General features: G+C 36.8%; 1 protein-coding gene across 8 annotated transcripts in view; it reads right to left on the bottom strand.

Moving 5' to 3' along the window:
• The window catches only part of DNAJB6 (DnaJ heat shock protein family (Hsp40) member B6), a 59352-nt gene that overhangs the window by 26512 nt on the left and 5999 nt on the right, over positions 1–26841 (bottom strand). For 7 of the 8 annotated variants that reach the window (XM_005142123.4, XM_031042848.2, XM_031042849.2 and 4 more), the window contains exons 2-8: positions 23281–23389; positions 21756–21865; positions 19057–19116; positions 18586–18696; positions 7834–7965; positions 6887–7028; positions 4674–4744 (exon numbers count right to left, since the gene is read on the bottom strand). In XM_005142123.4, coding sequence (XP_005142180.1) covers positions 4674–4744; positions 6887–7028; positions 7834–7965; positions 18586–18696; positions 19057–19116; positions 21756–21865; positions 23281–23345 — 691 coding nt within the window. In that variant the 5' untranslated portion in view covers positions 23346–23389. Of the gene's footprint in view, positions 1–4673; positions 4745–6886; positions 7029–7833; positions 7966–18585; positions 18697–19056; positions 19117–21755; positions 21866–23280; positions 23390–23478; positions 23605–26841 lie in introns of those variants that run through there. The other variant, XM_031042853.2, reaches the window with a different exon arrangement.

The raw sequence follows: 26841 nt of genomic DNA, 5'->3' as shown, positions 1-26841 counted from the left end.
TAGGTTTTCAATTAACTTTTTACCAGCTGTTCTAAGAGAGATAACACCTAACCCCGTGTTAAGTCTGCCAGAACTGCTTTCAGAGAAATTCCAATGAGTTTGAAACAGCAGTCAGCTTGCAGAGGTTCTGGATTACAGCTCAGACGGTCACAGCATTTTAATTATCATATTTCTTTAAAATCTGACAGCAACATCTCAAAAGTGATGCTCAAAGATTTGTGAAGCAGAGTATAAACCAACCGTCTCCTGCTCTAACTTTCCAGCAGTGCACTTCACTCAACAACCAACTCCAGTCAAGGGTTTTTCTTCCAAAACCAAAGCAGATCAAGCAGCAAACCCACTGAAATTATCAGTTCAAAAGGCACAGTTTGCAACATTAACAAAGTAAACATGCTTCATTCCAACACTACTGCAACATAAGGGACATTTCAGCATTTTGCATGGAAGATAAAAAGGCTTTACTTAAGACAACTGCTTGAAGATAAGCAATAACTACAAGAAAACCCAAACTGTCTATGTTGCGTACTATGCAAAGCAAGTCTGTGGTCACAATTCAGTCCCAAAATAAAGAGCCAAATGAACAGACAGTGCAAACAAGCTCCCTTCTCCTATGGCAAAAATAGTAAAAGCTTCAACACTCAGGTTACTGGTGACTGGCAGATTAAACAAATATCTGTATTAGAGCTACCTTGTGAGAACACCATGACTTAAAGCCTAAATTCCACAACACACAAAAATCACAAACCAAGCCACAGGTTTACCAAAAGTACTACGAAATGCTTCTACAAAACAATTAACAAATATTCTGATACCAATTTAGAGCATCACACTAACACCAAACACTTTTCAAAACTTCTTGGACCATAAGCATACAGCTATAGTGTTCATTTGGCAATGCAACCACCTTCAGAAATAAGCACTACCCTGTTACAACCACAGACTGAATAAAGACAAACTACCAAGCTCATTTCTCAAACAGAAAAGAAGCAGAATCAGGAAGAGAACTCACATTTCCAAAACTAAAATCTTACTTTCATTATCCCTGGACAGAGATGCATTCTTCTGAAACACAGAAAGTACAGCTAAAGATGGAAGCAAGCCTCCACTTACACCTAATGACAATACACTGAAGAGGGCAAGCAAACAGCACAGCTGAACACAAACACTGACAGAGATATAAATCCCCTCAGCTTAGGGACGATGGTGATTTAAGGCTTACAAATTCTCATTTCCAAAACTCTAAGATTCAGTCCACCAATTAATCACAAGTTGATACAGAATACATATTAAAAATACTATGTACGCTTAGTCTGCAGAGCATTTTTGCTGCTGTTGCTTGTATCACCAGCCAATGCCTGGAATTCTCAAGAAAGGGTGTTGTAAGAACCAAGAACTATGATAGCTGCAGTGATTTTAAAACGTGAAGCATTCTAAGGCAAAAATCCCAAACATCTCAAGTCAAGCCAAGAGAAAGGGGTAGGTGCCATGCAATCTAAAGAGAAACTTGTGTTACAGTGTACTGTGTTGCCATGCACCAGAGACCAAAGAGACTGCATCAAGGAAAAGCATTGCAAAGTCATTGTATTCTACCAATGAGCTTTGAAGCGGAGCATGGAAGAGTAAGTGAATTAGCAGGTTCAAAAACTCCATCTTGTTTTTTTCCAAACCACTAGAGAAAGCTTAATTTAAATGCTATGATGTCTCTAAATATTCAGAATTAATCCCTCCTCTATGAAGAAATTGTACTTTGAACCAAAGAGCATCTGATTTGGAAAGCTACCTCATTTCCCTGTTTGATGCCTAGCATTTGCTAGAATTAAGAACCTTTTCTGTTATTTTGTGCTATTTTGGCCAAAACTTAAGGAAATTTGCTGCCTTTGATGATCCATCATTTCTAGCAAGTAGGGTTTGTACATTCATGCAAATATAAGGAATAACTTGAATTTTTCAGATTAACCTAGTAAATGGGTTTTCAGGAGAAAAACTCCTTTCAGCAGCATAAATAAGAAATTCTGATTATATAAAACAGGAAGAATTTAAATTGGATCTACAGTAAACACAGAATGAGGATTTATTGTGTCTTGGAAATTAAGTTGGATGCAGTATTATTTCAAAACCAACAAAACCCTGTGTTCTACATGTTGAAACAGGCAGAGCCCTATTAGGCTTATATCAAGTGTAAGATGACTTTCATCTGGAACTCCTAGTCCATTCTGACCAAGACCACGTATTAAACCTAGTTCAAACACCAGCCTGTTCAAATGCTGGCATATGTATATCTGCTTACTACTGCAGAAGTTTTTACTGATGAATTCTGCCTTCTGCTGACCCATTTCTTTTTCTCTGCTTTTGTTTTGCCAGTTTCACCCTGGAGCAAACTGTTTGTATGTAAGACCCTGAGAAGGACTGCACTTTTCTGGGTAAGATCTACAGCAAGCATGTGGGTATACATTTACCACTAGCAGCTATACTATAATAACTGTGTTCTTAACTTGAGGTAGGTGATTTAAATGTTAAAGAAGATTACCTGGGATTAAAATAGAAGGTGAAGTCTGGCAGCTCAATGTAAAACCTATGGATATCCACAAGAAGGAATTCAAACTCAACTCCAGATTGTCCTAATTTTATTTGACTTGGTTAACCAATTTTGAAGCACTTTTTACAGTTAACATAATTTAAAGGAGCACACTGTGTCCTATAAATATAAATTAACATTTTTAATAACTCAAGACATCACAACAAAGCCAGATTTTGAAATAAATTTTCTGTTTAGTTATCTGGATCAAGAAGGAACATACATGGAGAAGAAAAAACAGCATTAACAAGAAAACACTGTTTAGTTCTAAGCTGGGTTTGTGCTTCTACACCAAAAACACAACACTGAAGTAACAAGAACTCTGCAAAGAACTTGAAGAGGTACATAACTTCTGTAGTCCCAAAACCAAAGTACATGTTTATTTCTTCTTCTGGTATCTGGTTTGGTTCTACAAAATTAGTATTATTGGTAGAGGGACAAGTGTACAAATACTTATTTTGTTGTTAATGGGAATTCTGTTGTAGCAGTTTGTTAGATGGTTGGTTTGGGTTAAGTTGAATTGGGTTTTCTGCATGATAAACGAGATCAAATCTCTTCAACATATTTAATAATCAACACATTTGTTAGTACAAAGCAGATGGTGTTCAGCAAGAAGGCATTAAATGATCATTTGAAAACACCATGCTTTTTTTTTTAATACTAAGCCACACTAAATAATCTGGTGAAGGCCAGATGTTCAAAGCTGGTGCACAGATAAAAGCTGCACAGCCACGATGTATGAATGAAAGTACTGAGAGCCTGGCAGGTGTTAACATATGCCAATAGTTATTTGCATGCTTTCTTTATGACATACAGAAGTTAAGTCATCTTTCACTAAACTTTGAAAATCTGGTCTTAGTTACAAATTAACACTTTGCTTCACTCTATTAAGTTAACAAAAGGCATTAATCCATCTCGAAATTTTTGGTTGATGACTAAAAGTGAGACTTTAGCGCTAATAATTTTGTACAGATCTACAACACACGTGTTTGTCCTCAAAATAAACAAGCGAATCTTATTAAATATTTTCTTGTATATTACGTTCACTACAGATTATTTTTCAAAGCAATCTAAGAACTTAAATGTTAGAAAATTTTATTTTAAAGAGTTATTTAGGCTTAGCAAAAAAAAAAAATAATTATGTACTAGGGCAAAAGATGGAGTTAAGAGTCAGCCTCTGAACAATTCTTAAAAGTAAGTGCTTCAAATACAGGTTTAGAAAAGAAATTAAACAACATGTTTTCAGTCACACTGAAGAAAACATCTGCAGAGAAAAAAAGACCCTCATCCTTAAGACTGAAGAAGAGGTGGTAGGAGAAAAGACAAAAAAATGACCAAGAAAAAAAAGCACTGTTTTCCCAAGTTGCCCAAATCACACACAGACACAAGAAGGTTACAAATGCCATTCATGAAAGAATGCACCACGAACATCAGCATTTATTCATGTCGATTTCTTTTAGCAAATGACAAAAGACTCGGCTCACTGGCTTCACTTCTGTTTACCTTTTGCTTACATTACACATTGAAACATTTGTCAAAACTTACTAAGTTGTCTGCATTCATGCACAACTAGAAAACATCCTTAATTTATTTAAACCAGAAATGCATTACCAGAAATGTATTAACATTGTTCACTACTAAACATTAAAAAAAAAAAAGAAAAAGCTGAAATTATTAAAAAGGTTATCCTGGAAATGTTAACTTCACAGCAGACTTAAAACTACCAATTGGCTCACATTTCAAATTGGAAAACGCAAGATTCATGCTTGTGTTAGTGTACATCTTGCCCTAGCACTACTAGGTTCACCTTGATCATATATAATAAAAAGAAAAGTGCATACAGAAATTTACAACAATTTTAAGGACAAAAAGAATGGTCCAATTGATGTGGTCCCAACAACTCAAAAGTCTATGACAGATACGAGCTTCGGTGAGCTATTTATACTACTTAAGTACGGATATACAGAAAGTCGAGTTCGTTTGAAATCTTCAAAAAAATGTTCCTGTCAATCCTCAAATGGTGGCTGTTATAGCTTAAAATTCTGTTAAATGCGTGCGTTGAATTACTTGTTATCCAAGCGTAGCAGCTGCTCCTTACCATTTATTGTTAGCGACCTTAACTGGCCATCTTCTTCAACTTCTACTCTCTCTTGTCCATTCTCAACAATTCTGTAGGATAAAAATCAGCCATTTTAAAGCCTTGTAAGCAGTTTGCAAATATATGCCAGATCTAGGTTTTTATATAACAAACTACAAGGGAGCACTGCCTGCTTAATGCAACTGTAGCTGGCAAGCTTTGGTATTGAACAGTGCAGAGGCTGTAACCACTAGCCATCCACATTCGCCTACTGAAATTCTTACTTACAGCAGGAAAATTGCTTTCTGGAAGTTTGAATCCTCCAGTTTGTAGAGTTCACAGTTACAGCTGTCGCCTCATACACTGTCAGTTTTACTGACACTACAATATTAAGACTAAATGTTTTTTGACAGATCAACTACACAATCTTGGTATAGAGTACCTACCCATTTGTTAAATCCATAATAATCTAGATCCAATCACAGTTTTGCATGTTGCAAGACATGCAAAACAGTCTTTAAGCCACTTTTAATTTATCAGAGTAATTAATTTGCAAAACTACTGTATACCAAGTTTATGACCAGCACATATATTGCAAAATTCAAGTATCCCTGATCGTAATGAGATTGTTACAACTTGGGTTTGAGCTTTGTTTGTTTTAGACATGGGAAGATAAGGAATGTTTAAACTGTTTTTAGATTAATTTATGCCTAAATTTTAACTATGTGGGAATTCTACCCCTCATGATTCAAATGAACAAACCACATGGATGAATACACATTTTTCTGGTGTTAAGACTTCCTGAAGAGAATACACCCATACTAAAAACAGAAGGAATGGCTTCTTGCCTGAAACAAAATACTATTCAGATACTGGGTCTTCTTTAGACTTCTGTATCTTGTGGTCAGACCTTCTAAAAAGAAACGGGACCTCTTGGAGATATTAAATGTGTCTTCCTAGATGTGGGTAGCCATATTTCTTGCTTCTCCCCTCCTCTCCACCCCCTTTCTAGATATGATAACAAAAGTTATAACATAGCATACTATAGATTTAGCCTACTTTTTAATACTAAAACCAGACATGGTGCCTTATCTTCTTTTGCATGAAGACTTTCTTTGCCATCTGTCCCCTAGTACAATTCCCTCAGTTTTCAAATTTTTCTGGAGTACACTCACAGAAAAGTATGACAACCACACTAGCACACAGCAACAAAGGCTGCACTTACATGGCCAAGACAACAGGATCTCTCCAGTACAACAGGACAGAGAACAGCCTTGCACTCTGAAGTATGGGACACAAGTTACCCAGCAAAAAAACTGGTTCTCCATTGCTTTTCTGTAACTTTTTATTAAGAACTGAAATTACATTTAACTACTTGTTCAGTACTCCTATAACTTAGGGATCACAATGTTCCATGTATATTAATTACTCTATAGCTAACTAATATTTGGGTTTCCCAACTGCAGTGATTTCCTCATCACAAGCATGAAATATGAGAAGATATGCTGTGTATAGTAGTTGAAAATTCACTTTCCAACAAACAGAAAAAGATTTCTCCAAAGCAAGTTTCAGCTCTTTATTTCACTTAACAGATAAAATTACTCTTCACACAAAAATTTCACTCAAGCACTGCCTAGGAAAGCAAACTAGAGCAGATCTTAGGAAAACTGTTTCATGTTTCATGATGTCTGCAAAACTAAAAGTCCTCCCAGTCCCCAGTTAAAAGCTTCACAGTCAACAGAAACCACCTGCACTTTTCCCTTCCAGCAGCTCAAGCAGACTTGGCAGACAGTAGTCAAAGACCATAATAAAAGACAAATCCCTACACTAGACGTTCTGAAAGTCAGGAACAATTCTATTGCTGTTAGAAAGGGACCTGGCAAAGAAGTTGCATACTTCATTTTTCACAAGGGCAGCTCTGAAAGCATGTTTTACACATCTGAACCCTCCTCAACTATGAAGAGTTTAGACAAAAAAAACCCACCATCTTTCCAGTTTTTACATGCTACAGCTTTAACTAACCTAGCAATGCTAAAAAAAGTCAGAAAACCAATAGAACTTCTCAAAAATTTAAGCAGAGAAATCCAAGCAATGTGATGATCACAACCACAAAAGTAAACACACACATATATCACCATATTTGTGTGCATATACATATAGTATACTTATATGCATGTATTTATAGTTATGTATGTCTCTACATATCATTTCACACAAATATTTTTATCACATACCTCTTTGTAGTAATTTTTCTGCCATTAACTATTTTAGTTGAAGTTGATACAGATTTGAAGTTACCCAGCCCACCACCACCAAATGACGTAGAGGAGAACGAAGTAAGGCCTCCATGTCCCAGCGGACCAAACGAAGTAAAGCCTATTGAGAAAGAAGGTATGTAATTAAAAACACACTTTTGCATGACCATGGGATCCAAATCAACACAGCACCAGTGACTAGATGCCACTAAACACCAGTGTGAGAATAAAAACATAGCTCCAGACCCATTGATTTCTCCCATATGGACCCATAGTTCCAATTCCAAATGCATAGCATCATGCAAAAACCATTTGTCACGTTCTCTCCTGAAGAAAAGGCATTCAAGCCTGCTTGCTGAACTCAACCACTGTCTCATTCTATCCACTAAGCTAAAGCTAGTAACTTGGAATTCATCTGGTTTTTTTGCTTTAAATGTTGGGATTCTGTTGAGTTAGCAGACAGAACAAGTTATCCATTATTAGCATCCCAACTAATATCCAAAATCTTAATAATTGAAAGGATACAGAGTATCAACAACTCTCAGCAACCTCAGATATAGACACCTGCATTCAGACTGAACTAAGTGCTACCATACATTCTGACAATGTATTTTTAGGACCTTTAATAGCCACCAAACCCAACACCTAAAACCAAACAGAATAAAAACAATTCTGAAGTTATATAGAAACCATAGCACCAAAATTATGAACAAAGTTTTATCTTTCAGAGGTCTGTTCACTTTTCATGAATTTTTAGGTAGACCAAATATTTTAACTACACCTTTGTTCACATACAGACTTTATAGAGAGCAGATGAAGTGCAGCCTCAATTTCCTGAATGAAAGCAACTTTTTTAAAAAAGTATTCAGATTATTAAATTGAGATCCTTTGTGTACCAAAACTGCATTCCTTATGGTGATATTTACCTGTGTCAAATGAAGAAAAGCCACTTCCAAAAGCAGGGAATCCACCAAAGGCAGAGAAAAATGATCCACCACCTCTGCTCCTGCTTCCCCTTGGGCCCCTCCTGCCGCCAAAGAAGTCCTCAAAAGGGTCTTCTGCAAAACAGAGGGCAGCATTTAGGAGGTCACTATTATGGAGCGATTCTGTATTTAAACATTAGGAGTTCTTCATTAAAAATAATTTAGTTTGCATTCTATAAGATTCATCCTTCAAAATATCTGACGCAACTGAAGAGCCCAAGGCAATTCCTTCTGGACTAAATTCTGTCTCTTTTGGACCTAAAAATAATTACAAAGAGTAGTCTATTTCTTTGATTTAGGTGTTTAGTATTTAAAAAACCCAGTAAACCTGATGTAAACACTTGAACATTTTTCACTATAATAGAACTGGCAAGAGCTACAAAAGCATTATACATATTATATACTATTATTCTTTTATAATGTATTCATATTAATATTGCATGTATCATAGACATTCGTATTATTTATATTTTATGATTTATAGTATTATTCATTATACATAATTAAATTATTGTTTAACACTGCTCAGATGTGTAGTCATGATCCCTTACACAACAAGCCACCATAAGGCAAATAATTCAGCAGTTCTACACTCTCTGCTGTCAGACTAAGTTTTTCCAGGATATAGAGTAGCAACTACAGATTAAGCTCCTAGAAATTAAATTTAATGAATCTTAAAATATTGCACACAGGTACCTGAACTTTCTAGCACTAATTCCATTCAAGATTTATTGTGGATCACCACAATGAGATCTTTAAAAAGTAACTTCCAGATAGGTTATATCACTTAGTGAGATATAAAAACAGCAGCCAGGGATTGATTACTTATAAACTTAGTGTTCAAAGTGTTTATTTTAACACTTGCCACAACAGGTACTTCAAACACATATTCTGATGCACATTTAGGCAGCAAAGTAGGGAGGTTTACACAGTGTCTCAAAGTAGCATTCAGTCCCCACCAAGCAGGGGAAAGAGAGGATAAATAAAGGGAGTCACATATAAAATGACATTTCAAATTCAAGTACAACTGTTATGTCATTCACAACAGCTGTTGTTTCATCCCATCAGAAAGACAATAGTCTCTTTAAGAAAAAAAAGACTGGGGGAGGGGAGAGGACACCCGACACCTACATAAGCAATCCTTATTTACTTTATCACATCTTCTTAAAAAATAGTTACTAAAAGTATCTGAAAACTGTTTACTAATGCTCTGAAAACAGAAAACAACATAAATGTGCAACCATATAACAGATACTCAATAAGCATAATACTTGCATTAAAATCAGAAAAGCTTAGGAACTTCTGCTTCTCACTCTATCAATCACAACCCAGAGTGAGTTTTGTACAATACTGACAATTTTACCAGATTTTACAAGCGGGGTCTCAGTATCAAAAGATAATAGTCTGAAACACTGCTCAGAATAAACTCATACTGAAAAAAAGTAGAAACTAGTGATAGCAGCAAATAGAAGTAGGAAAGCAAGGAAAGAGTTGTAACTGCCTCACTGTTCAGAACTACAAACTGACAAAGCAAAGCTCAGAAATGCAGTACTTATTCCAGCTATGGGTACCCCCAACAAAATCCAAGCCAATTTATGATAAATCAGCAATTTAATGCAACAGTAACAATACTAAATGAATCAATGTGACGATTTAAGAAGTGTCAGTTACCATGTGGTTTACATGTAATTGCCTAACAGAAATGAAATGTCACAATGTATTTATTTTGAACAACAGCAGCCACCAAGGTTCCCATCAGCAAAGACATAAAATGCCAAGAACAAAAAAGACCAAAACCCTATCCTTCCTCTGGCTTCCACAGTTACTTAATAGAACAAGGCAGGACCAAACATTTATCCCACATACACTAGACAAACAAGTGATAACATTTTCTCTAGCTCAGGTGGGCGTTTTTTTTTATGTTATGCCTTTCTTTTTTCCATGTAAAACAAGGTTTTTACAACACAAAGCTGGCCCATTACTACCTTTAAAGCAACAAAAGGTAAACCGATGCTTGGGCAAGGAAATATGGGAGCCTACCACCAAAATTATTAATTCCAAAACAAGCGCTATGCCCAGTTAAATAAAAAAAAAAAAGAAAAGAAAAAAAAGAAAAGAAAAAAAAGAAAAGAAAAAAAAGAAAAGAAAAAAAAGAAAAGAAAAAAAAGAAAAGAAAAAAAAAGAAAAGAAAAAAAAGAAAAGAAAAAAAAGAAAAGAAAAAAAAGAAAAGAAAAGGTGGGTTTTTTGGTCAGTCTAGCATATTGGCTAGCAAGTAACACCACTGAAGTTAATTGTTCTGTACTTCAATTTATTCTTGCTGGAGTGACTCATAAGTTCGTTATGAAGGTCATTCACTCACGTGTAGAAAGGATCTATATTATATTACTTCCACTGTTAAGCTTTCTATTTATACCCCCATTTTTCTTGTTACCTGGAGTTCAAATAAAAACAAAACAACCCACCATGTAAGCTTTGAGGTTTTAAGCCCCCATAGTACATCAGATTATTCTACAAGTGAACCTCTCCTCCTCAGCACAACAGCAGCAAACCACAAAAGGTTTTTAAGGGAGGATCAAAGGGCCTCCTAGAGATCCCTGCTATCAACCCAGGTTCTAAATGGATTATTGCTTACTCCTAGCCACACACAAAAAAAAAAAAATCTAAGAGAGACTTGGATGTACCTTATTAGCCTTTGACAACCTTACACACTGAAAGAGGTTAGCACTTGGTATTAGCAAATGTCCTAGCTTCACGTGATTTCCATTAGCACCCCTGCTAGTAATTCTTCAGTAAAGATACTCTAACCACTCTTCTGCAGAAAGCTCAGCAAGATGGATTGTTCACAGACAGGAAAAAGGGTAGGACTTTACTGAGGGAATGTTCCTTACTATCCTGACAGCCATCCAGGTACAGCAAGCAGGTGAAAAAAAAAAAAGGCCAAAATCAGAAAAGAAGGTACCAGAAAGCTTCTGCATTATCACTTGTTTTATCTAACACTAAATACACATTAATATAGCAAACTTCACAAATACTCAGACCCTGTTTATGCTTTTAGCCCTTAAATCAAAATGATTAATAGTACCACTCAGCAAAACATTTCAGTTTCATAAATCTATTTTTGTGATTTTGCAGAACCTTCCATGCATTCTAATCTTTGCACACAGAACCATTTGGCTAAAACCATCTAACAGTGAATAACAAACTATCAGGATGCTGTGGGATGTGTTTTATTTAATGACTCCTCTTACGATAGTCATTTTGGTGCTTAACTCTCTTATTGTTAGAAGCAAATCAGAAAACTGAAAAAAACACAAAAACAAAAAAACCCCACAAAAAATACAGCCCACAAGTTAAGGCCTTTCTAAAAAGGGAAAATACTATGTAAATACTACACAACTCAAAAGCTTCAAAAAACTGAAATGCTAGACTAATGTCACATTAATTCACAATCCAAAAGAAAACACTGAGCTGTTAGCTTTCTGCCACTTTCATGACCTAATCTGAGTCACGACTGTCAAGACTGGTGTATCTGAAAGAAAATGGGCTGGAAAGCACCATACAATAAGCATGGAAAGGAAGTAAACCCAGATTATCTACATTTGAAGCAGTCCACAATTCAGCTAAACTTCATGAAATTCATTAGACCAACCTAAGGCATGAGATTCACAATAAACTAAAAGTGCCATATTCCCTACACCAATTACTTCTACCGTAACACTTGCACCCTGGCAGCTGCTTGAGGAACCAGATCAAGCACAGAGAAGCTGAAAACAGCATTTACAGATGAACAGAAGTTCTGCTAATTGATCCTGTGCTAAAATTCAGTGTGACCATAAAAGTAACTGTGCTGGTTACAAAGAAGACAGCAGGAAGAAGTGTCCAAGGGTCAAAAGCAGCACAGGAAGGTGCTTTCAGCTGTTGAATGATGCTACCCCTGGTGGAAGTGTTGAACACATTCCACTGCAACATTATCATTTACCTCCAGAAAATCATTAAGTGTTGAGATAAATTGTGCACTGTCAGCAAACATTCTCACATGCACATGCTGTTGCAGCTGGAAATACTGATAATCTTATAGGGGCAGTATGCACAAGAACATTACCCTATAAAACCAGGATCACTGCCCAGTAACTACACACTACTGCCTGCCAGAAAACAACACACAAGCTGAATACCCTCACTGCAGATGCAGGAGGATGACACTGGAGCTGGCATGTGCTGAGCAGAATAATGTTGCAAGGCTGTTCAGCCCTTACATAGGGAGGCAGTCAAAGTCAATACCATTATTACTGCCTCCCATATTTCAGTAAGCAAAGACAGCATAGCCTGCTTGCCTGCCATAACTGTTATATTAAAAGCATACTGTAAGTGACATCATGCCTGCAGAGTCTGAAATGTGGGTCTGAATAATGTGTTCATGTAAAGCGCTACAGATATATAAAGCGAAATTCTGGGAGTAGGTGTTTTTATCTTGCCTCCTATTTGGAAAAAAAAAAAGTTTCAAAGATGCAGATTTGCAGTAGACACACAGAATGTCATGATACAGCTCCAGAGTATACACAGGTACATAAACCTGCATCATCAGAACTGGGCATACTGCAGAACCCTGTAAGCACTTTTGCATGGAATTATTTTCTTCCTTAGTGTCCTGGGTTCAGCAGTAGCAGTCATTTTTCCTTCTCGGTAGCTGGTGCAGCACTGTGGTTTTGACTTTTGGGCTGGGAACATTGTGGTAGCACATATGTTTTGAGTTACTGCTCAAATGTTTGGTTTGTCAAAGGACTTTGTGGGTCTCATGCTTTGCCAGGGAACGAGGGGAGGCCAGGAGGAAGCAGAGATAGGTCACCCAATCCAAGCTGGTCAAGGAGGTATTCCATACCACAGCACATCATGCTTGGGGAGGTAACTGGGAGCTGGCCGGAAGGGTGGGAACTAGCTCTCTTCCGGGACAGGCTCATTTCGGCGGGTGGTATCGTATTCTCTCTCCTTGTTTATTTCCTCTATCATTGTTTTTATTAGTGGTAGCAGCAGTGATTTGTGTTATACTTTAGTTACTGGATTGTTCTTATCTCAACCCATGGTAGTTGCATTCCTTCGGTTCTCCTCCCCATCCCTCTGGGAGCGGGGGGGGGGGGGGATGTGGTGCTGTGAGTGACTGAGATGGGGTTTTAAACCATGACAGTTCTTTACTTAGCTACAAAACAAGCATACTGTTGATGCCACTTACTCAGAAAAAACACCAAGACGCTGCTGCAAGCACTATTGATTCACCTGCCTAAAATGTTTTACAACATGGTCTTTTATCATTGCTTACTTTCACAAATTAGACATCAAATAGATGTTTGCCCCACTTATTTAAGAATGTTCATCTGCAGAAGCACTTGAAAGTCTTTCTAATGATACATAGCAGCGATCCTGGGATCAGTAATTTCCTAGAAAAAAAAGAGACTTAAACACGACCTCTGAATGCTATCTATACTGTACTCTAGCATCTTTGTAATTATGATAAAGCCAGCTCTAATCAGAGCTTCATATTTACTAAACGTTCAGCCACACCTTGGAAACAGAGAAATCTTCCATTAACATGGTATGTCCTGCTCCCCTTGTGCTGCGTTTAGCATTTGTCCTCTAATCAATTCAACCAGCTTGCCATCCAAGAAAATAAAACCAAACTATTTTCTTGGGGACTAATAACCTGAACTAGCTTGGGATGCCAAGGACAAACCTCCTCTTAAGCCACTGTGCTATCAACCAGCTTCCCAATCTATTTAATGCCCTAAGACTAAGTTTTAAGACAGACATGATAATTTGGAGCAGGGGCTCCTCCCTTTCAGCAGCAAAAGCTAAGTATTAGTTACCCACTGTGCCACAGCATTACCTATTACTGTTTGATAATACTGTCTGGGTAAGACAATTACTGTGTTCCAAAAGTCTTCCTCAAACCTACCAAGTAATTTCTGAGAAACTCATAGTAGTGAGATTGCGACCATTCCATGAATAATCATGATCCAACACCCATGCTTACAAAATACAACTGTGCACATTCATACCAAAGCAATGAATGAACACACAAATCTCGAGTACTTCATGAATTGCACCGAAAGCTGCACATTTATGGCAACAAAAAGATTAATTACAAGAGGTCAATGTTGTGCAATACAGCTTTAATTGAAAGCCACCTCCATTTTCTTTTTTAAGAACCCATTTGACTAACAAATGCATTTTGCATTAGAACTCCTGAAGATCATAATTATCAGACATGGGATTACATATGGATTGAAACCATGATCTGACTTATGGAAGCTTGTGCCCTACTAAGACAACTTTCTGTCCTTGAGACAAAAAGGGCAATGAAGCTATTCCATTCCTAAACATCCTAAACACGGATAACATAAAATAGAGTTTGCAACTATTACTGCACACAGATTTTCCCCTTTCTCATTAGGTAAAGACTCTTTAGCCTGGATGCTTAAAGTCACTCACTATTCTTCACCATAATGCTCATGCTCTATTAGATGTAATCAATATTATAATCATCAATCTGCAGTACCAAGCTACACAAATAGGGAGTTGACATTCTCTGTGACAAATATTTATTCCTATCTAGCCATATAAAGGTGTTAAATTTTGCCTTTGGTTTCCAGGAGTATAGATTTAAGTACCACATAAACCAGGTAACCAGAATTCTCCAGGGAACACTCCACAAAATGTATATGGGTTTACATACATCAGCTGGTCTTAAATCTAGATTAAAATACATTGCAATTTCTACTTCACAAACTAAGAAAAAAAATTAAAACATTTTTATAAAATACCATCTCAGAAGGTACACTGAGAATATTAAAGTGTTTAGGAACTCTAGCAAACTGTCAAGATTATGATCTATGTTAAAAGAGACTCCACAAAGTCCTCTCTCAGACAAAGTCCAGAGAGACCATCAATCTAGAGCAATTTATCACATCACATTATTAACATATTTTACCATGGATTAAAGCATGGTTCCTTGTGGGATTCACTGAACTGGATATACATGCATCTAAAGCTCTTTGAAATGTCCGTCAACAGCCTAACAAGCTTCTAGATACTGCTTCTGGAAAATACTGGTCTGCTGTAGGTCCTGAGCCCATACAAAAATTATTCAGGCATCTCAAATACCCTAAACCATCTCAAATGTCATCAGATGTGTATGTGAAGTTCAATGTATATAACTACTTAAGGAATTGCTTGACTACTAATATAATGAACTACTTGAGTTGAACCACCAATGGGTAATGCTATGCTCTTATGATACAATTCCATCTTCCAATGCAATTCCTTACTGATAATCCCTCCCAACATACAACCTGTTCTTGAAATGAGAATCTGAAGACTCTAAACCAAACCAAGTCAATTCTTTAACAGCCCAGAATCAATGTCAAGCATTTTTTCCTATGTGAAAAAGCATCAGTTTCTGTTCCTCACAGTCCCTGAAGCAGCAGTCTTTAATTTAATCAATCTGCCTCCCTTAACAGTGGTAACATCAGGATCACTATGAACTGTTAAAATACAGCAGAACATCCTTGAAGAGTTTACAAGTAAAATATAAACAAAACACAACCTGCAATACAAATAAACCAAATAAAGGCAAGCATCATCTATAGTCAGATATAGTTTAAATACAAAACAAGCTTACAGAAATGAGAAATCAATCCCTTTATGAAGAGTAAAGTGTCAGTTCTCATGTCAGAGGATATCTGCATATGGTACAGTGTGCTGCTTACTATCTAACCAGGCACTGATATTTCAAGGTAGTACTTCACAGTATAAAGAGTAGTACTGCATAGGAAGCATTTTCTTTTTTTCTGTTACAAGGCTTACCATTCACCTATCCCAAAGAGACCAAAAACTATCACTGGAAGAGGTCACTAGGAAAAAGCAGATTCTCCTGTAACTAGCTGTTACAGAAAGCAAGTGTGCACCTCTAAAGTTGAGTTAACCATCTGTTACCTTATCAGATCAAGTTTTTAGAAGTACTAGCCTTCATACCCCTTATTTTTCCAAACAATTTGCCTGAAAACCAGTGAAGAAAGACTGTGATGGGCTGAGTTAATTTCAGTGCAACACAAACCACATAACATTAACTTTGCCCAATGTGGAAGTGTTAAGAGCTGTCTTCAACAGAATTACAAATTTTTATTTGAGAAGTCTGAAGGGACTCGGTTACAAACCACCCCAGAAGCCTTCATACTTTCTCCTCTTTTTTTGCAGATGAGTGAAGATGCCTCTGCTCATAAAGAAAACTTTCTGTAACTGCAATTGCAGTGCAACATAGTTCAGTCAAGTTTAACAGACTTGATTCATGGCACAACTTTAAGAATTCTTCACATTGCTTAATTTATAGGGATTATGCATCTGAATGTTCTTTTTACATATTCAATAGCAATCAGGATAGAGAGAGTCCCACCTGCAGTCTACGTGCTTCAGTACATACTACTTCAAACTGTATAAAAGGTGTAAACATTTCAAAGCATATATTCAATTTCATCTTTGATTCCACCAGTGCACATTCTAGAAAGCATGACCTCAGTCCTTATTCAGCTGCTTATAAAACCATTTATAACCTGAGCAGCTCTTTAAGAAGTCCCTAGATCCACAGAAAATTCAAAGTTGAAAACTCTTTTTTATTAGATGAATTCCCTTATTCTTCAGGACAAAAGCTGTCCCACCAGCTGTGGGTGTTTCAACGTAGCAGAAGCTACAACAGCTCTGGTTCACCAAATCAAGTATTTGGGTCACACATGCAATTCTACTGCTTGCTTTCGGCATTAGCAAATGCACTATGTTCAGCTGAAAGGCTCTGTATTTTCACTTTGGACTATCTTAAACATCTGCATAAACTGAGAGATTGTTTGGACACTTTTTATACAAAGCTGTGGGAAAATTGTTTTGAGTCACACTTCCCCATATCAGAGAATGCCTGAAGTATCTTAAAGAAAAAACAACAAAATGCTCACTTTGAAGCTTTCTGTCAAAAAAAGTTCCAAGAGCTTTTACTTAGAATCTAAAGCTCAACACAGGTTTTAGGACTACATTAAGTAAGTAACCTGCTTTTGAGTAAATAAATTTGGGTGTTAAACAGGGGGAGAATGTTTTTGGAAGCATGCCTTGATGTCACCACTGAGGAATGTTGTTATGTCCAGTGTTTCCACACGGTAAGACGTATACCTATTCCTCCACAGGAGAGGGTGAAGTAGTTGCAATATCCCAGGAACTTCAGCAGCAGTGGCATCTCCATGTGGTGAGCTCCAGTCCTTTAATTGTCTTAGTGGCCCTTCACCTGACTCTATCCCATAGCTCTGTCTCATCTTGGGGAGCCGAGAACTGGACACAATACTCCAGATGTGGCCTAACCAGTGCTGAAAGCACTCATCTAAATGGAAATCATCATTAAGCGAAGGCAGCAAAAAGTTGCAACACCCCAGCTCAGCCCGTTTCACTCAATATTTTGTTGGATGCTTCCTCCAATCTGCACTTTACTACTTCTGATTTGCTACTGGATCTAATTGCTCAACTTCCACTGTTTATCCTTTACCAGATTCTTCCTCTAGTTAGTCACCTAATTCATCAACTAACATTCTACTGAATTAATCCTCTAGCACTTCAACCCCTTTTCTAATTCTTCATTAGAGTAACCTAACAACTGACAATCCCTGAATAGCAAGCTACAGAAAGGTAATTAAAATCTGAGTTGAATCAGCCCCTGCATGCTGCCAGCAAAGATAAAAAAATATCTTTGAAAATATTAAAACATCTACATTAAAACATGATTATCGAGCTTAAACAATATCTAGGCACTGAATAGAAAGAGCTTTGCCTTTCAAGTACACTTCTTGCAGTTTTCAAGATGATACTACTTACTTTCAGTAAATACTGAACACAGGGTCTGTTCCACTTTCTAGGTCAGCATTTTATGCAGTAGAACATACACAGTGATTTCATAAGAACTGCAACACTTCTGAAAAGGCTTTCAATACACTACAGTAACCATCACAAGCCAAAGGGCCATCAGCACTATGGTACTAAGATCACTTCGACAGTTTTATCACACTGTTTCTCCTTTAACTAAAGGAAGTATCAAGGCTTCAAGAACTACTTAAGCTATCTGAGCTTTAAATGGCTCTATCCCCCAAGCAAACATGTGACATGAATTTGGGAGAGTATCACCTACATTATTTTTGCAGTTGTTCTTGTTTTGATACAAGAAAATTATTCCTGCAACCATCCAAGTTCAAGCTGAGAGCTATGGTGTAACAGTTACAGTTAACCTGTACAGTTCAGAAACCTCTAAAAGCTACATTAAATATTTACAAATAAAAACAGATCAAATTCAACAAATTAAGTTCATCCAGTCAAATTCTCTAAAGGGAATTTCAGCATATTAAATATTAGTTCCTTCCAACCTAGAGACACAGCACTTACAATTTTATGTGTTTTTAAACCACGACTTCCAACAAAACATATCTGCTCTGTACTATCAAATAAAACAAGAATAAACAGGAAGGAAATAAACATTTTAAATCTAACACAAAATGCCTATTGTTTACCTGCAGTTCTCAGAGCTATTTTTAATAAAGCTGCATTAGCTATATTTGTTCTGCAAAAGTAAAGTTTTAGCCCACTTTGGATAAACATAACTAAACGAGGTGGATTACTTACCAAAGAAGTCAAATGAAAAGGGGTCCCTTCCACCAAAAAACTCCCTGAACACATCTTCTGGGTTACGGAATGTAAATCCAAAATCAAATGTACTATCAAGATTATTTCCACCTGCAAAAAGATGTTAAATTTCAGTTACCTTCACACATTCTCAGTAACAAGAAAGTTCAGGCCTGTATGGTATTTGAATAATTTAAAGATATAAACCCATCTTTAAAATTTCTCTTTCCCTTTCAGGTATAAAGTCCAGACAATACTTATCACTAATTACCTTGCCTCTGTTTATAGATATCAGTAATACCTTTTACTACAAGAAGAAAAACTGTAAAACAACTGTCATTTCAATTTTCACAAGGTTACATTTTAGACCTTAGTACAGGCATTTCTAGATTCCCATCTTAAAAAGAAAGCTGCAGAAAATGGCTTTCCACCAGAACAAAGAAAGCAAAGAACTGGCAGTTGTCAACATACCTCCGCCTCCATTTATTAAGCCTTCTTTTCCATATCTGTCATAGAGCTCACGTTTTCTAGCTACAAGGAGAAGTTGCATATGTCAGTAAATCGGCACATTGAGTTTGGGAAAGAAAAAAAAAACAATAACAAAACACAACAAAAAAAATCAGAAATATGCAGCTGGTATTCTCAGGTATACATTTCTCAAAGCTAGTTTATCTGAGACAGTTCTGTCATGTATCAGGGCAAACATTTTTAGTGAGACTTGCCAAAGCAATTTAGGCTTAAAAAGAACTGATACTAAACCTTAGGACTTACTACCATTTAATTATAGAAGCTCTAATCCTGTTGTATAAAAAAAAAGAGGTATAAGGACAAACTTGACAAAGGAAGCTTGCCTTTAAAAAAGAACACTGCAGTCAAATCTCAAAGTTGGTCAAAACTTGCCTGGATAATGCCCTGATCTCCTCAATCTCCAAGAAAACATTCTATAGTCTCTCTGGAAAACAGTCCCAGGCTCAAGCATTCTCATTGTTAGCACTGTCTTCCTTCTACAAAACTGGAATTTCCCTTGTTACAAGCCTCGACCACTGCCTCTTTTCTTCCTATTGCACAACAAGATCAAGCCCATTGTAACACTGCTATGAGAATGAAGGCCAGTGTTTGTATGAGTGACTGCAAAAGCTCTCTAATTATAACCACTTCTAGTGGAAAAAAGCGGGATGACATTAAAAAAAAGTCATGGAAAGATGTGAATCAAACTGCTCACTTTCTATTATTTTTGAAGGCATGGAATGGCTTGCTCTTAATTTCACTGCAGACCAGCCTTCCAGTATCCATGAAAAAAGGGGAAAAAATAATTCTACATTACTAAAGAAGACTGGTCTGTTGTTTCTGGAAGGGAACCTGAAGAGATTAATGAGGCAGACAGTTATTTTGCTTGCACTGGTGTAGAAGCAGCCAAAAAATAGTAGGGGCATCTGATTTCAGACTCCTAATATTAACATCCTATTCCCACTGGAAACTCCTTAATGAAAGATGCTTTTGAAATTTAAATAGCAGCATTGAAAGAATATGCAGTTACTTCAGACAGCTGCTGAAAAGTAAAATACTCCTGACTAACAGGAATTAAAATTTGATATACTGGTCATCATCTTCAAATAATGGAAACTTGCAATAGGATCCCCCCCAGATCCCCAGCAAAGCTTGGTACATTACCTGTATTGCCTTTCTGGAAAGTAATTTTAAAGAGAGGATGTTACCCTACCCACCAATGTAAAAAGACCAAAGCAGTAAGGCAGACACACTGAAAGAAGGAACAGGAAACAGCACAGACAATCTGATGGTTCAGAAATCCTGAAGTTCATATTGAAAAATGTAACATTCTTGAAACCACTAGGGAAGTGTGTTCTAAGATCACCCAATTTCAGTATTCTTTGCTTATGTAACCCCTTACAAAACTATTCTTCTGCCAGAAATTTGTATTCATTCAAGCCTGTAATAGCATCAGAAAATTTCATTAAGTCTGCAAAACAGTTGACTGCCTCTTAACTACAGGGCTCAGGATTCAGATATCCCTGCTGCACAAATGATTGTCAAGACACCAGTAACTTAGGATTTGGTCTAGATCCAAAACCAGGCAGCATTCTTAGAAGATGTTTTAAAATTCTAGCAGTGTAGTCTTTCCAAAGAGCTTTAAGATCTGTAAAACAACCAGACCAGTATCCTATTTTTATCTTGCTCAAAATAAAAAAATTGCATAAGAAGGTTAAATTACCCTAGATGACAAAGATACAATGAACGGACAAACTAAATTCTCTTTCTCCGATGTCAATTACGTATCAAAAACAACCCAAAAAAGTGGGTGTACAGCTTGATGAACAAGGCCGAATTCTGAAAGATAATCTAGATGCTGTTAGTGCTTTAAATATAGCTTTCCCTTGCTCACTGGTCTCAGGTGAAATCAAGGACACTTCAGAAATAGCATAGACAGCTGCAGTCAATTACAGGGGAAAAATAATCAAAGTCACTTTGTTACGATTCAAGCTGCTTTTGCCAGAACATCAGCATAAGTTAATGATGCTCTCTCCAAGCAAGAAGACAGGGGTGAACCATAAGCTGAATTCCTGTACACACTGTTGAAGCTAAACAACTTTCCCTGAACAATGCAAAATTAATACTCTCCTCAGTACCACTGATGACTGAATGTATGGAATTCCCCCAAAAGCAATCAAAATTTTCAGCAAGGTTTACAGTATGCTTGGGCTTTGTCAAGACTAGTTTACTGTAACAAGAAATAGAGGCAGCAGACTCAGCAGCAGATACTTCAGAGCTTGTCTAGCCTGACTTTTATTGGATAAACAGCATCATTCCCCTGTACTGATGGTAACACTGGTTTCAGCTCCCAAGATGAAAATGACTTGGTATTCAGATAGATGTTTAGAAATTTCTGAAGAGGGCCTGGCAAACAAGATCTCCATTTCCAGAAGGAAACTGATTTGGTTACTCAGCTAGAGAGATACTAAAATTTTTGTTTTGAAATTTCTGCTTATTCTATCTTATCTGCAAGCTTCTTTATCTCTCCTTTCTTTTGAAAGGGAAGTAGTTGAGCTGGATGGTAAACCAAAGTTACAATACCCCTTTAAAGCATCATACATCAGCACTTCCGTTCCGTTAACCAGATTAGAGACAGGCAAGAGCCCTTTTAAAATACTTACCATCTGACAAAACTTCATAGGCCTCCGCTACTTGTTTAAATTGCTGTTCTGCTTCTTCTTTATTGTCTGGATTTTTATCAGGGTGCCATTTTAGAGCCAATTTACGGTACCTAAATGGAAGGAAAATAAAATAGTATTGTATCCTAAAATGAAGGAATACACTTTACAGATAAACACAAAACATTTCAAACAAGTTGTCAGGGATTAAAACATTTAGAAATTCCCCAGTGCTTTGTATCTTGCATCTAAACCAGTACCAACGGTTTCTACAGGTACACTAAGAACCATCTAGTCAGATTTGATTAAAAAAACAAAAAAAAAGTGGGTTCCTTAGTTGTTTTGAGAATATTCCTGTGTGTTTCTGATCAGTATCTGGCAGGTCTGAGAAAAACACTTAACATTTCAGCTATGGGCTTCTTCTTAGAGCTCCATATTTATTTAATACTACAGCCAACCACTGGAAGCATCAAGAGTATTCTTCTGGCACAGAGAAAGACAATAATGCTCCAGGAGTACCCCGATACCAAACTCTGGCAGCAGCCTAACATCAATCACTTCTTTGACTGCTACATCTGCATACACTTTCTATCCTCAAGCGAAATATTTCAGACAGAGTGCCCAACTTAGAGCAGCTAAGCTAGCCTTGCACTTAAGTTGGAATGTTTTACATAGAGTCATGCAGTAACACAGCTTGAACATTTGAGCTGGCAAAGTAGCATGTGCAGCAATTTTCAAAATAAAAATGGAGGAAAGAAAAAGCCCACACAAATCAAGCTTCCATGCACTAATTTGGTTAATTAAGTTCAGAAGCCTAGGAGAAGGCAAAACTGAAACACAGTATTTTCAGGTCACTTGAAACTGCAATTTACTGTCAAATACTTTCAGCATACTAAAAATGAGAACTACAGAAATGAGTTCCTCCCAGCTGTTTGTTGAAAAGTAAATGGTATCTTCTGAAAAAGTTAGGAACATCCGCCTTAAAACAACACAAACAGTAAACCTAAACTAAGAACAGTATGCAATTCCTTTGAACTCTCCTAATTTAATATGGGGGGGATGGGGAGGGAGGGAATACTAACCAATGTTTAGTGCATCCAAACCTAAGCACATAAACCAGACCTCACATTAACAAAGAGCAACATGACAAATACTTGTTATTAACTTTGTAAAAGCATATCTGCAAATGGAGGGGAAGACTAGTTACTGTAATCCAGCCAAACAAGGGACTGACACTGCCTGTACCAGATCAAGTTTGGAAGCACACTTACACAGAAATGTATTTAACAGTGATAAAAATCCAGTGACTGGCAACACTCTCACTTCAGCAGTACTCAAGTTTCTTTTCCCAATTTCACAAAAACAAGCAAGAGCTTTTTCTTCAGAACACTATTTCTCTGTTAGCAAAGCTACCCCTCAGATGACTAACACATCCTAATACTAACCTCAAAGTGAGAATCTAGAAACAATGTTATATTTGTTCCTTAAAATACACAACATCAATTAAATATATGATAGTTATACTTACGCTTTTTTAATATCTTCTGCTGAGGCATGCTTCTGCACTCCCAGAACTTCATAATAATCCACCATGTTTCAGTAGTCGTCTTCTTAACAACAGCTGAGCCTTTCAAGTCCTGTAACAACAAGAATTTTAAGTTAAGCTTGTCCAGCAACGCTACTTCAGAGAAGTCAGGTAGGAGAGTAGTATCTTTCAGTAGCAAACCTGATCTGAGAGTTGCTGGCTTTTAGAAATTAAAACATTCCAAAGTCAAAAAAATAGACATTTGAGATTACTGTTGTTCTGATTTTTATGTTACTCAATCCCCCTAAATCACAGTGCACAGACATCAGTAAACAGCAAGTTCCTGAAGACTAAGTACCGTGTGTTACCATCTTGATATATACATTAATAACAATGCAGAAGAAACCATGTATCATTTACACTTTGTCCTCTCTGACACCTATGTCATGTCTTACATAATCATAAACAAAGGGACACATCTTTCACATCTACTCTTTAGAACATTACTTCCACTGAGATGCTTGCTTCAAAACCACAATGTATGTGCAGGTCTTAGACATCTAAAATTCCACCTACAGATTCTAATAAGCCGTTCTTGTACTCAAACACTGACTGAAAATTTGCATAGTGCCAAAGCCACCAAATTCCATTTACTTTCTTTATGATTACCAACATAAAGCACATAGCCAGGCAAGACTGATCAAACTACAAGGTTAACCAACCAACAGAAGAGAAGCACCTTGTGTTTAAGAGAATGAAGTTTTCACAGGAGCCCTAAGAAACCTACAAGCTAAAAGGAAAAGCATTTGCCCTGCTCAAATACTGTTTATTGTAAATATCTAGAGTTAAAGAGCAGTTATACTAACCATTACTTCAACTAAATGACCACAAAGACAGAAGAATCTTTCTAAAAATGCCAAGAACATTTCAAGTCTTCATGCAAAGGCTTCTCCTTCCCACCACTGCAAGAAGTCTCCACTCTGGCCAAACTTCCAATCAACTTTCCATCCTACCACTGCTATTGTTCCAAGTTTTTTTGAGCAAGGCAACACTGACTTTTACAATGAATTAACTCACTGCCAGCAAAGTCTCACAAACATAAGCAAATATATCAATACAGCAATGTATTTATCACATTTTCTTGATCTGTGCATCAAGAATAGAAATTCATTTAAATCACTCCTCCCAAGTCATTCAGTGTTTTTCACTTCAGCCCAGGCAAAGTCTCATTTTCACTGTATTTCATACAAATGTTGAAAGAATCAAGCATGATATAGCCCAGTAAAATATTCTGAAAATAATTTACTATACTAGTATTACATGTATCTTTCAACATCCTGGCATATAAGCATTAAAGAGAGACTTCCGTTTAAAATGAATTGGTACATCTTCAAAATTCATTGCTGTTCCAAGTTAAGATTAATGAGCTTTGGTTAGGGATGTGGTTACACATGCATTTCCTCAAATGGCAAAACCAGTTTAAGAAATACCATGCTACCTTCCCCCTCCAGACTACTTAAAGAGGCGTATGTAGGGAAGAGCTATGCACATTTAGAACTTGGGTGGTTTTAGCAATCTAGTTAACAATACTCTCCCACAAACTTACAAAATTAAAGTGTAGCAGGTAAACAGACCTCTAATTATTCTGCCCTTTGAAGAAACCTCACTGAAAAAAACTGTAAGGGTATAGTAATTTTGTGACCAACACCAAGGGAAGCTGGGAGACATGCATTAAAACTAATGCAAATTCTAGCACAGTAATGGCAGGGTTCAATATGTAAACAAGATTACCAACAATATACCAGAATACTTGCTAGCAGCTAGCCTAACTAGTTTTGTTGTTTGCCAAGCAATGATTAGAAGATCCCAATGGACATACAAGTGAGGAGCAAGGCTATCAAGAGTTAAATATATTTATCAAATCCTGCAGCCAATCTTTATGAGTAATAGCATATATAGAACATATAGTTTACAGAGAGAAACCAGGATGGGGAAGGGGGGAAATCTAGTATAACTAACACTTAAAGCTAGACACCACAACCCCTCCTAACAACACGTACTAGCCTAAAACCAGTGAGCTAACAGCAGGAAGCCACAACACACAGAAGCACATACAATATCATTAAGTGGTTTTCCTATTTTGCCTTTTTTTCTTGCATTAGAAAGTCAATTTACGCTGATCTCTCAAAGAGAAAATAATTCAGCTCTCAAGCTCCTAGTTATAATAAGCAGGTAGGAAAAGCCACTTATATGTAAAAAATAAATGACATCTTTTCCTAGAGAACCTTGTACACACGTACAGTCATGTTGATTTCAACATACACTTCTTTAAACACTTCAGCTGATTGTTTAAAAACAGGGGTGCAATGTTACATGTTCTGACTCAGAAGATGCACTGATGTATCCTAAATAACACAAATCTGAAGCTGGGACCAAAAATGGGGCAACATGACCAGTTCTTAACAGATTACTCTCACCCTAAAAAGCAACTCCTCCAAGGACAGAGGAATTATTTCAAAGAAGTATCTGGTGTTTCAATATTCTTTTGTGTGCTACTGTTAAGTTTTTACTTGCCACAAAGTCTGGAATTAAGACATGTCAGCAGCTTTCTAAAGAAAACAAACTGTTTATATTCTCCTCTTAAACATTCGTGTGACAGTAAGAGTTCATCTCTTATCAATCATTATTTCTGCCAGTTACCATAAAGCATAAATTGCAGTGTTAAAATTTTAGGGATCAGAGGAACTTTTTATTGTGTACAAAAATATCTTAGTGATGTTTAAATGAATAAAGTTTTCTGCATTTTTCTGTTGGTTTTTTTTTTACTACAATCAGTAGTTCTAAGGCTAGTAGGAATCTACACGGTGAAAATGCCTAGATGTTTCAAAGAAGCTAACCATATAGCTTCCTGCAAAATGAAAAGCAAAAAAATACTCAACTGTCCTAAACAAAATGGCATGACAAAAATTTTCTTCCAACCTCAAATCTGTCAAGCAATTTGTCTCCAAAAACACAAGCAAGGCTCATTAAGGGGTTATTGTTGCAAAGCCAGAGGAAGCCAGCCCACATTAGGTAATTTCCCACCTCCAACTACAGAAAAATCTTCCAAGTCTAAGAAAAAAAAATAAGCAGAAATACTTCAGATAAGACAATTTGTTTTCGTGGCCTTCTTGTTTGCTTGCAAAAATTCAGTTACTTGTGTTCATAACTGTACTATGTTTATAGGATAATACCAGCTATTCTAACTTCTCCCCTAGAGCATGAACAAATCAAACATTCAACTGCTTATGTGAACCAAAAGCCTCCATAGCTTACAGATTTCACAGTCCTCACAGGAGAAGTCAGCTTTGTTCTGGCCTACCAAGCAGAAGCCCTGACCACTCATACCTACTCAAGGCAACTACAAGGTGTACATGACCAGGCTTGAGACCTGCCTCTTAGGCACAACACAAAGCTAGATCAGTTTACTTATCTTGAAAACTGGCTCATAAACTCTTTACAGCAAAGTCCTCAGCTACATAAAAGGCATGAGAAGAATTACAGAAGACAGATAACTTAAAGAGC

The sequence above is a fragment of the Melopsittacus undulatus genome, chromosome 1, assembly GCF_012275295.1.
Source record: "Melopsittacus undulatus isolate bMelUnd1 chromosome 1, bMelUnd1.mat.Z, whole genome shotgun sequence".
Taxonomy (NCBI): domain Eukaryota; kingdom Metazoa; phylum Chordata; class Aves; order Psittaciformes; family Psittaculidae; genus Melopsittacus; species Melopsittacus undulatus.
This window is presented reverse-complemented; position numbering and strand designations above follow the sequence as displayed.